Source organism: Aulonocara stuartgranti, assembly GCF_965226115.1.
Source record: "Aulonocara stuartgranti genome assembly, chromosome: 23".
In the NCBI taxonomy this organism is placed as follows: Eukaryota; Metazoa; Chordata; class Actinopteri; order Cichliformes; family Cichlidae; genus Aulonocara; species Aulonocara stuartgranti.
In genome coordinates, this window is record NC_138958.1 from 11,568,882 (window position 1) to 11,580,299 (window position 11,418).

Consider the following 11,418-nt stretch of genomic DNA (forward strand, 5'->3'; position numbering starts at 1 on the left):
CACATGTGAGTGAAATTCTTGTGTGCGAGCTTCACAAGCAACAGAGTTGCTGTCCGATATGTGTGTGCGTGAAGGTGAGGAAGGTATTTAATTTGAAATATTTTAATATAAAAGCGGATAAAGTTCATATTTACTTGTTATCCAATCCCCCCCCAACTAACTACATTTCCCATGAATCTTTGCGATGTCCATTGACGTTTAGTTGTTTGATGTTCACGTGACGAGCATTTCAGCAAATCCCTGTCCAAAAAAACAAGTTATAACCAGAGATCCACTTCCCTTAAAACTAAAACCTATGCCAGCGCCTCCCAGAAGGAAAGACCGTGCAGGTAAGCTGGAGATCGTCTTTGGAACTGCTTTTGATGCTCCATAATTTCCTTTTCATAGTATATCAGTTTACAGCCATTCTTCTGTTTACACACCGTGCCCCAGCGCTCTGTGGTGTATTATAAAGTTTGTGAGTGTGCTGATGTCAAAGGCTGTGTCTCGCCTGTTTGTTTTGCGGTGTTTCTTTTGTTTCACTCCAGTGTGCCTTTCTATGCCAGAACATGTCTATCATGGCTCCTGCCGCCGACAAAAAGCTCACCGGACTTGTTGCAGCCACATTCACTCCGATCACCAGTCAAGGGTAAGGGGATCTGAAGCCTCTTTCCTCCTGTGTGTCTGTTCAGTAAAAGTGTGTGAGATGTATTGAAACTGGGGAGGCGCAGGGACGGGCATCTTACACACCTGTTGTCAGGTATTGTTATTTGCCACATGTGTAGGTCTATATTTTTCACATTCTCCCAAAACAGTGAAATCAACCTATCAGTGATTGGACCTTATATTGACTACTTGAAAGAGAAGCAAGGTGTAAATAACGTGTTTGGTAAGTTTACCTGTGGATTCTTTCTTTTTATATTTGTGTTTTTTTTTCTGTATCCCCACCTGAATCAACTCTAATATTGCATGATTCATCCGCTGATTTGTATACATACTGTTGTTTTACTGTGGTAGATATGTTGCTCCTTTGTTAATCACATTCCCTGGTGTAAAAATAATCTAAAGTATGTTTTTATATGTAGTCAGAGTTGGATAAAACCATAGCAAGTTAGCTGAATTGCACAACTCAATAAAACATTATTGACTTCTAATAAAAATCCCATGTAAACATTTAACTGATGATTCCTTCTGAGTATAATATCCAGCTCTTTAGAAACTTTCCATCAATTTTTACTCAAATTATTGCCTTTATGAAATATTGTATATCACACCTATCATATCCATGCAAGAATGCAACACACTGGTCTCCTGCAGCTGCTGGGGCGGCGTATTCAAAATTAGTCCCAGCTAATGCATACCTTTGGTGTGAAATTTCCACAGATAAACAGAGAAAACAAAGAGTTACCGCAAAAATCAACTCTGGATTATGAATGCAATGTTTTTGTTGAACTTGCAGTGACGTGTGGCTGGAGGCAAAATAGCCCAGAGAAAAGAGTGAAACATGCAAAGAAACCCCACTCAGTCTCAACCTTTGAATATCCCTTTGTGTAATCTGATTGGTGGGATTATTCTGCAGTTTTCCTGCTGTGTCCAGTCCACAAAACACTAAAAACCAGGTGCCGTGAGGCCGTTATTGCACCATTGTTCCTCGAGGAAACCAACCTCCACAGGGTGCCTTTTTAATGCTGCTGTGAGCTGTTAATGAAGACCATTGCTTCCCCGTGTAATAATATTCCTGGAAAAAGGGCACATTGGTCTTTACGCTTGTTATTTGCAGTTTAAGCATTCTTCTTCAGTTCAGACACTCATCCTTGAAATTTCTGCACAAGCTGAAGTAGATTCCCACGTCTCGAGTGCCGACTGTTATCTGCGGCTCTTTTGGTGGCACATACATGGAGAAAAGTTTAGACAATGTCAAGATCCTGCCCTTTCCTCTGCACAGCTCTCCCCGTGAGCCAGGCGTGACTCTGAAATGCTTACCGCTTCATTTTCCACTTCACCAAAAGCCCTTTGAATCACTATAGCTCAGCCTGAGCTTCTCCTGTGTTAACGTCTCATTTCCACACTACTTTCTGTGAGTGCTTAGTCAGCAGAGGATGTTTGTGCTGATCTTTGTACCTCATTGTGTTTTTATGCTCTTCCAGCTCTATTTAATTTCCCCATCATTGTCTGCACCACTGCTTTCTAGACTTGAAATAGTTTTGTGCTGTGAATTATCGCACAGTCAGCAGTCTGTGGCACAAGTTCCACGATGACTGGTTCGCCGTGGCGGTTTCCTTCATTTCTTACAGTTTTTCTATCCTTTACTGAAGCGGTGGCAAGTGGGCTGTGCTAGACTATTATAGGCTACGCCATCCTTTTATGTCTATTTATTGACATGCTTTTTGATCTTGTTTGGTTTTTAAGACTGAGAATCTTGAGATTTAAGTTTCAGTGATGTGGATCTTGGACAGACGTTTCTTTGCTTGCAGTGAATGGCACCACGGGTGAGAGCATGTCTCTCAGTGTGGAAGAGAGGAAGCTCCTGGCTGAGGAGTGGTGTCGAAAAGCAAAGGGCAAGTGAGTCATCGCAGGCAATTGGATTTTTACTCAAAAACCCCCCAAAATTACGCAAAGAAACAATCGAACAAGCACATGCACATTGTAGCTATTCCCTAGAGTCACCATGGGCTTTAAAGTGATAAGTATACAGTTAAAAAATAGATATTGAGGAAATGTTCTCCTCTCCACAGGATGGATCAGGTGATTGTTCATGTTGGCTGCCTGAGTCTTAAAGACACCCAAGAACTGGTGAGTTATGTCATGATTCCATTTTCTGTCGAGCTCCTGTGTGAAAATATGTTTAAATTTAGTAACACAGGGTTAAAGTGGAGTTTCCGCCACATTGACCTAGTCAGGCAGTATTGCAGGCTTAGCCTTGCCTTAACCTGAGGTATACACAACATGGCCATCAGATAAGTCAGATTTAATATTAGCGGTGTGTTCAGGCACCACATGTGCCTGCAGTAAAAATAAAACACTGTTTCTATATTACTTTATATTAAATGTGTTCAGTTTAAATGGTAAAGCTATTGAAATGTGAGGCAGTCACTGTGTTGCAGGGGGCCGAGTCCAGGAAATATCTGGTCCCAGTCAGCGAATAATCTGGCACATGACGTCCTGTGTGACAGTCACATGTCAGTTAAAGAACAGCATGTTGTTTGGTGCGGGTTAGAGGTCCGTTCATTGTGTCACAACCCTGCTTAAAAGAGGCTGACAAAGAAGTCAACAAATCAAACTTATGTGCGTGTGTGTCTGTCAGCACATGAGCGTGCATGCAAGGCCTGAGTGCACAGTAAGTCTGAGCGAGTGTGTCAAAGAGGAAAAAACAGCCAGTGAGGAGGAGAGGAGAGAGCAGACTGTGAGGCCTGGTTTAAAGTCTCCAGAGCACATGATGTCACACATCACGTGACCAGTCAGATGTTATCAGGCAATGGCGTTTATTGTGGGGATTATAAATCTATTCAGAATATCCAAATGTCATAGGTAATAATTTGCCTTGTTATTAATATCTAATGGAGTTTCTTTTCTTTTTTAGATAATTGATAATCCATTCATTTCCCATCTTTCATTGTCCTTCTTCCAGGCTCACCATGCAGCACAGATTGAGGCCGATGGTATAGCAGTCATTGCTCCGTCCTTCTTCAAGCCCAGCAGTGCAGGTGTGTGATGTTTTTAGACATGCATATTGCAGCATTAATAACACATTTCATACATGACAACATGCATCTCTTTTCTTGTCACCCCGCTTCAGATGTTTTGAGGACCTTTCTCCAGGAAGTGGCTTCAGCTGCTCCAACTCTGCCCTTCTATTATTATCATGTCCCATCAGTCACTGGTGTCAACGGTGAGGCAGTCTGAGATTTGGACATTTCTAACCATTTAAATTTTTATATGTCTTTTATAATGTGGGGGTTTTTTTGGGGGTTTTTTTTTTTCCTGTTTGTTTTATTTCTTCAGTGAACGTGAGAGAACTAATAGAAGGTATTGAGAAGGTCATCCCTTCCTTTAGAGGCGTCAAGTTCACTGGGAGTGACCTGATGGACTTGGGCCAGTGTATCAGTTACATTCCGCCTCACTGGTCAGTCCTCTATGGCATAGACGAGGTCAGTCTTTCCTCTTTTTGTAGCATGTTGTCACTTTAACCTTAGCCATGGAACTATCCTAAAAAATGTAATTCGTTTAAAAAAAAATAGCAACTTCTAGGAGCTTTGGTAATGGGAGTCCATGGAGCAGTTGGCAGGTGTGTATGTGTGTGTGTGACTTTTCATTTGCACGATGCGCTGTCTTTATTCCTTCTCTATGCTCAGTAGTTTTATTTCTCTGCACGCAGCACATATAATTACGTAGGATGTCACGTCAACAAGCTCATATCGGCGTTCGAGACCGGCGACCTCGTCCAAGCCAGGACGATACAGGTACTGCTGATCTCTCTACCGCTGCTGTGTGTCCTTGATCATTTGTACCACTTTGCTCACATCTGTACATCTTTAATCTGATTTCCACGAGCAGTTCAAGATTCAGGAGCTTGTGAGTTTTGCCATCAAACTTGGTAAGTGATAGCTTTGCACTGACATAGTAATCCTCTAATGGTGTCTTTTTTTTCCCTGCATTTTATAATGTGCTGTTGTTGCTGACAGGTTTTGATGTGGGAGTAAATAAACAGTTGATGAACGAGCTGTCGGGCTTGGATCTGGGACCCCCTCGTCTCCCGGTGATGACATGTCCAGCTGCTCGTGCTCTGGCCATCAAACAGAAATATGACAGTATCTTTCCTGAATAACTTGAACATGCTTGAACATCCCTCATTCCAATAATAGATTACACAGACTCTCTCCAAAGAGTTTCTCCATATTGTTAGGTCTTTACCCAACTGTGTTAAGTGTCCTCGTATTAGTTAACTGCGAACATGGCATTATACAGGACTGTGCAAAAGTCTTGAGCCACCCTTCATTCCTTTATATTTTCCTTCCAAGGAGCCAGACTTTCTTGTAATCTTTAAGTTCTCGAGGCTTTCAGAAAGCTGCTTATTCACTCACTTGTGATCCAGTCCTTGCACCTGAGCATTTCCAGAGGAATGTGAATGATTCAAGTGTGAAAAGGTTCCTAACTCAGGGAATGAACCAGCGATGTGTCAACAGAGAATAAATGTTAAGTTGGATCTTTAGGCACATAATTTGTTCAGCTGAATCTAGGGCTGCCACAGATGATTATTTTGATAGTCGACTAGTCACCGATTATTTTTGCGATTAGTCGACTAATCAGATCATGCATCCACTGGACGTACAACTACAGCTTATTGCACCAGCATGCATCTGCTCTTATGTAACTATCATTAGCTTACAGCTTTAAGTGTTTGAGGTATGTGCTAACTAAAAAATAAAGACAAGATGATAATTTATTGAATTTAAATGAAATTTGCAGATAGTTTCAGTGGAGTTTAATAAACTCCTTGCTCCTTGCTATCTAAAATATAACAGGACACCGGAGTATACTCTCGAGCATCTCACACTTCTGATAATCAGTTGTCTGCTTGAGGTTTATTCAGCTATCTTAAAACTATAATTTTAATCTCAGCCAAACCGATTTACTCAGGAACAAATAAAATACTGAAAATATGTTAAACGTTTATTTTGTGACCCAGAAAGAATAATAAGAGTAGTATTAAAACTAACTAGCTGCCACCAATGTTGGAAACTGAGCAAGGCCGCGATAGGCCGCGCTATGAATTCTGGGACACAGTTTTTTCTTCTTTGGGTTTAACAGCAGCTGGCATCCTTATACATGCAGTGCTGGCATTTTCTGTTTTGGTCGGTTATTACACTTAAATCCTACTACTTATTCCTGCGTCTTTTGGGATCCTACAAAGCTTCAAACGACGCGTTGACTATTAAATTAGTCATCGACGATTTTGATAGTCGACTAATCTGAGCAAAGTGGACAGAAGAAGTCTCACCTGCTGCAGATGAACAGTATCTGAAAGTCATGTCCTTAAAAAAAACATGAAATACTCCAGCAAAGACCTGACACAGAACCTGAGAGATGATCTGGATCTCCAGCTGATCTCTGCCTTATTAGTCTCAGTGGAAGGGCGACTGTCAGGAAGCCGTGCTTAATGAAGGGAAACAAGGGTATGGCGGAGGTATGAAACTGGACTGAAAATCAGTGTAAACAGGTCTGATCGAGTGAAGAATCCAAATTTGACAGTTTAGTTCATTATTTTGTCAATAAGTACAGAGGTACACCAGCGAGATGGTGCTTCGTCATGTCTGTGAAGGTTCTCAGTCATCCAGGTCATCGTAGTCTAAGAAGCTTGGAAAGAAAAGTGTCTGAACTTCTTTAAGTTTCCTTGAAGACGGTTCACCTCTCATCCGAGAAGCTTCTTCAGTTCTAAGAGCAATTGGTGGTGAGTCCCAGATTTTAAGCACTATAGGAGTGTCACCACAATCAATTGCTCTCAATCAAAGCTCAGAGGTAGAAACATCCAAGAAGCCTGGAGAACGATTCCTGAAGATCCTCACAGAGATGACAGAGAGCTGCTCAGAGTTCAGACTATGCTAAAGGATAAAGGTGCTAAACATACAAACTCAGTTTTTGCCTTATATGCTGTTTTTCCATGTATGTTTGAAACAATCGCTGTACCCGTTTCAAAATTTCATAGCAAAATATGAAGAAACAAGGGGTGGCTCCAAACTTTTGCCATGTACTGAGTAAAATAAAAATGTAATTCAAAATAAAATACTCCAGTCATACACTGTTTAACTACAACATTATAGACTGAATATTGAGTGGGCTAAACCTATGCCAGAAAAACACAGTGAGGCGTGAACAGGAGCCCTCTGAGCTGTTGGATCTTGGCCAGCAGTGGGCTGCAGAGACGAGCCTCGTTGGATTGGAACAGCTCTGACACATCCTCCACATTCTCGATCAGAAGCTCCAGGCACCTGGAAAGCTTTTTTTGTTTATGTATCTTTAGCCATTTTTTAGGAGTATATTTGTGTACTAGGACCTGCGGTTTACCAGCAGAACATCACATTGTAACACACTAACATAAAAAAAATCAGTTATTCCCCTCATGTAGGAGTGTTTTTCAGCTGCTCTGTAACCAGATGTTTCACATTACCAAACCTTTAATGTTCGAGGTGTAAGCAGGCGAAACAGGGCAGAAGTAAAAATCTTTTTTGTTTTTTGACAGCCACATGATGTGTTTGTAGCGAGCGTATGTATTTTTCTGGGCATTCTCCACTGACTTCAAAGGTTTGCTCTTTTAATGTAATATGGAAAAAATGATGCTGTAGAAAATGTAGCACCGTTTTTACATTTGTGAGAATGGAGACCGTCACAAATCAGCAGTGTTATCCTGGTCTTACTGTTTGAAACCATGACTGAAGCTGATTTGACTCATGTCAGTGCTCCTATTTAAGACGCATGGAATGACATTTTAATAACAACTGGAAATGATCTCTTTATAGTACAAAAGTTAAAAAGTGGGCATCATTGCTTCACTTCTCGACTTATTGTGAGGTTCAAAATGGACTTCAATTGAATACAAAATTGAAAATGACAGTTATGACGAGCTGTATCCGTGAGAGACAGGATAATGAAGACGGAAGTTAAGTAATATGACCTGTTGAATGAAAAGGTGTCGGACACTATAAAGATCCTAATGATGAAAGGGAGCATTGAACACATGAGAAGAATGAGGCCTTGATTATTTTTGATTGTTTACTTTCTGTCTTAAAAGGGAAATGTACTGTAACTATAACAGTCAGGCATTTATTACTAATAAAGGAGTTTATCTCTTTGCTGATTAGCACTGATCATGTTTCTTTTAGTCTTAGTAGAGACTAACTGTGGAAAACTGAGTACACGGTCACCACGTCCATAGGACCCGAGAGGGTATCGGCCTGGCGCTGCTGATCAAATGCACTGCAATATGATTATCAAGTGTGAGAACTTCTGTGAAGGCAGTTCAGATGGTTTAATGCCAGGAGCGGACGCTGCAGACCTTGCAATTCTCAGACCAACTGTCTAGTTTTTATTTTTAATCCAGTACACACACACAAAATAATTTTTTCTTCGCTTAGTTTAACTTTAAAAGTTTTGTTTCAAATGACTGAAATACATTGCCGGTGGATTCAGCTGCTGAATTAACCATCTCCCATCCAGGATATTTTGGAATATTTTGCATTTTTTTTCATCCTCAGCATGCTTATGCGTGTTCATTTGTGTACTTTCAAATCATTAAGAATATCAGGCACAAGTGCGCTGACTGGTTTTTGTGTTTCACAGTCAGCACATTCTTTAGTCCTTTGGGAGGAATGTGTGCGTGCTAAGAAAAACTAGATCAGACAAGGAGGACTTCATGAGGTCATTGTGACACAGTACGTATGTGTTTATCCAGTGTTTGTCTCTCTTAAGTCTGTGAAGGTTCTCAGTCATCCAGGTCATCGTAGTCAAAGGAGCTTGCAAAGAAAAGCGTCTGGACTTCTTTAAGTTAATTGAAGACGTTTCACGGTGAAACGTCTTCAAGTAACTTAAAGAAGTCCAGACGCTTTTCTTTGCAAGCTCCTTTGACTTGTCTCTCTTAAGCTGTGTTGTGAGAGATGTGAAGTGACGTAAAGCCCATTCAGCTAAAACACACCGTTAGAGACTAAATCAGTGACTACATTTGACTGGAAACATTTTAGACTTTGGCTCATTATAGATCTCAGCTATCTGGACTGCTTACAGTTTTGACAAAGTTTCCTCTCTTAACTTACACACCAACCCTCAGATTTGCCTTCTGCTCCTTTAAACTGCTGATGTAAACTAAAGTTTTAAACTGCATTCAAAGCCGATCTTTCAGGAAAATATTGCTTACGCCTTAAATATTAACTGTCAATTTGTATTTGGTCAAAATTGTAAATAGTATTGTATACAATAACCAAACCCAGCCACAAGGGGGCCACACGCCACCGAGACACTCCTAGCGTTAGTCCCAGGCCCATATAAAGGGGGGAGGATTGTGTTAGGAAGGGCATCCATAACATTGTGGCCAAATTGAACATGTGGATGATAAAGAATGAGATCGAATTACGTGAGCCTGAGCTATCCAAAGCAACAGACAGCAAGACCTGCTGTTTGGTTTGGAGACAGAGGGACAGCTCAAAGTCAGAGAGGCAAGGCTGAGAGGGAGATGATGACGATGCAGATGCAGCTGCAGGAGGACATGCAGAGTATTGATGTGACCGGGGAGGATGCTGGGATAGGGTGAGATGGAGGCAGGTGATTTGATCTGGCGACCCATACAGGGAGCAGCTGAGAGAAGACTGAATATAATACTGGATTAGTCACAGGAGAAACTGTGGTGCGGGATCAGTAACATGACTAATTTTTGTCATTTAACCACATCTGGCTAGAGTTTGAGTTTTATGCTGTTTAAAATGGTTTTGAGGCCTTTTGCCATCACTTTCTTTTAAGCATTGTCTTTTCATTGTGGTCTCTGGATTACTTGTCATGACAGGGAACTTATTAGTAAGTGTGTAGCGAATACTGGCTGGACTGGTAAACTTGTTTCCTGCTTCAAATGGAAAATTCAGTTCAGCTGATAATAACTGTTCACTCAAAGCATTTTAAACCATAATGTAAAATCACCTAAGATTTCTGAGAGAGTACCCCAGCCATCAGAGGACCCTCTATGAGCAAGCACTTGGCAGAGGGGGACAGAAAGAACCCCAGCGGACCCAGGGAGGGGCAGCCATCTGCTGCAGCTGGTTGGGAAGTGAGGGGAAAAGAGATGAGAGACAGAACTGAATGTAAAATAATGGAGAGAGGACAAACATGTTTAAACTGTAATACTAGACACTTGTGGTATTTTATCTGATTCATATATGACCTTATCAGAGATGTTTTACCTCCATAAAACAAGAGGAGAGATGAAAAACTGTTCTGTGGAAAAAACTGTGGTCACTCTGTGCTTCTCTGTTATTTCAGGGCTGTGACAGACTTCCTGTGTACATGCAGCATGACTCCCTCTCATCACAAGTGAGAGCACTAAAGTCATGAAACTGGTGAGTGATACATGTAAATAAACTCTCGCGGTCACTGCTGCTGGTTTTGAAATATTACTTAAATTCAGTCCTAAAAATACTTTGAACGGATGTACTGCAGACGAAAACAATCTATCTAATGAATACTGTGTAATGAGTGATGCTGCAATGTGGTCATTCTTATCTCTTTAAAGTTTATTTAAAATTATAATAATATCATTTGCAATTAACTCATAATGATAAAAAGTCGCTTTTGCTGTTTGCTATCTAAACCTGCACCTACAGGTCAGGTCCACCGAGTCAATGTTGTAAAATACAAGCGGAGCAAATGTGACATCATTCTGTCCAATAATCATTTGTATCGAGCCAAGGCACATGGAAACTGCTTGGATTAATACTCATTATAAGAGCATTAGTGCTTTATAATACAAATGTTCATTTTTTACAAGAACAGAACTGCCAAGCTGACATCCACCAACAGCTACGATATTTAAAACCAAACCAAACATTACAGCAGTTCTCACTACCATCTCGGAAACCTTCCCTTTCATTCTTGCTGCTCTCCTTCTGTCACAAATCACCCCCGACACTCATCTCCACCCTGCCTGCACTCTCTGCTTCGCCTGTCTTGTACAGTATTTAAACTCATCCACCTTCATTACCTCGGTTCCTTGCATACCCATTTTTCCACCATCCCTCTCTTTCGCGCACATGTATTCTGTCTTACTTCTCGGTTCTTCTTCCTCTCTCTATGGCAAACCTCCACCTCTCCCGGCTCTCCTCCAACTGCTCCTTACTCTCACTACAGATCACAGTGTCATCTGCAAACATCAGAGTCCACAGAGATTCCTCCTGACCTCATCTGTCAGCCTGTTCATCGCCACTGCATACAAGAAGAAGCTCAAAGCAGATCCCATATATAATCCTACCCCCACCTTAACCCCATCTGTCACTCCTACCATACACCTCACCACTGTTATTCATGAAATGTCATTCTTTATGAGGCAGAAATCTGTGTGGACTATGATGTTTCCAGACAACATTGAGATCTGCAGTGAGAGTAGGGGGCAGGTGGAGGTGAGACTGGAGAGGTGGAAGTATACCCTGGTGAGAAGAGGAATGAACACTGGTTGAAGTAAGACAGAATACGCGTGTGTAAATGTGAAGGAGATAGGTGAGGGTGCAGGGAGCAGACATAGTGATGGAAGATGAGTTAGAGATGGGTTGGGGATGTGCAGGGGAGGAGGAGTGAATGGTAAATGGTAAATGGCCTGTATTTATATAGCGCTTTACTAGTCCCTAAGGACCCCAAAGCGCTTTACATATCCAGTCATCCACCCATTCACACACACATTCACACACTGGT

At 41.4% G+C, this 11,418-nt stretch overlaps 1 protein-coding gene across 3 annotated transcripts; it reads left to right on the forward strand.

Moving 5' to 3' along the window:
• Nucleotides 1-221: 221 nt before the first annotated feature.
• npl (N-acetylneuraminate pyruvate lyase (dihydrodipicolinate synthase)) lies at nucleotides 222-7,834 on the forward strand. 3 transcript variants are annotated; one of them, XM_082524050.1, is made up of 12 exons: nucleotides 222-329; nucleotides 546-628; nucleotides 795-868; nucleotides 2,454-2,541; nucleotides 2,715-2,772; nucleotides 3,608-3,683; nucleotides 3,776-3,868; nucleotides 3,982-4,127; nucleotides 4,218-4,264; nucleotides 4,355-4,439; nucleotides 4,534-4,573; nucleotides 4,662-7,834. In XM_082524050.1, the coding sequence occupies exons 2-12, from the start codon at nucleotides 549-551 to the stop codon at nucleotides 4,802-4,804; spliced, it is 930 nt and encodes a 309-aa protein (XP_082380176.1). In that variant the 5' UTR covers nucleotides 222-329; nucleotides 546-548; the 3' UTR covers nucleotides 4,805-7,834. The 3 variants fall into 3 exon arrangements, with proteins under 3 accessions (XP_082380176.1, XP_082380178.1, XP_082380177.1); XM_082524051.1 differs by having other exon boundaries at nucleotides 225-329; nucleotides 528-628; XM_082524052.1 differs by lacking the exons at nucleotides 795-868; nucleotides 2,454-2,541.
• Nucleotides 7,835-11,418: the final 3,584 nt, after the last annotated feature.

Bases quoted from the DNA above. Each gene is read 5' to 3' on its own strand.
- npl (XM_082524050.1), top strand. From the start codon at position 549: ATGTCTATCATGGCTCCTGCCGCCGACAAAAAGCTCACCGGACTTGTT. The intron at 629-794 runs GTAAGGGGATCT...CTCCCAAAACAG, and splicing joins ACTCCGATCACCAGTCAAGG to TGAAATCAACCTATCAGTGA. The intron at 4,265-4,354 runs GTGTGTATGTGT...CTCTGCACGCAG, and splicing joins GTCCATGGAGCAGTTGGCAG to CACATATAATTACGTAGGAT.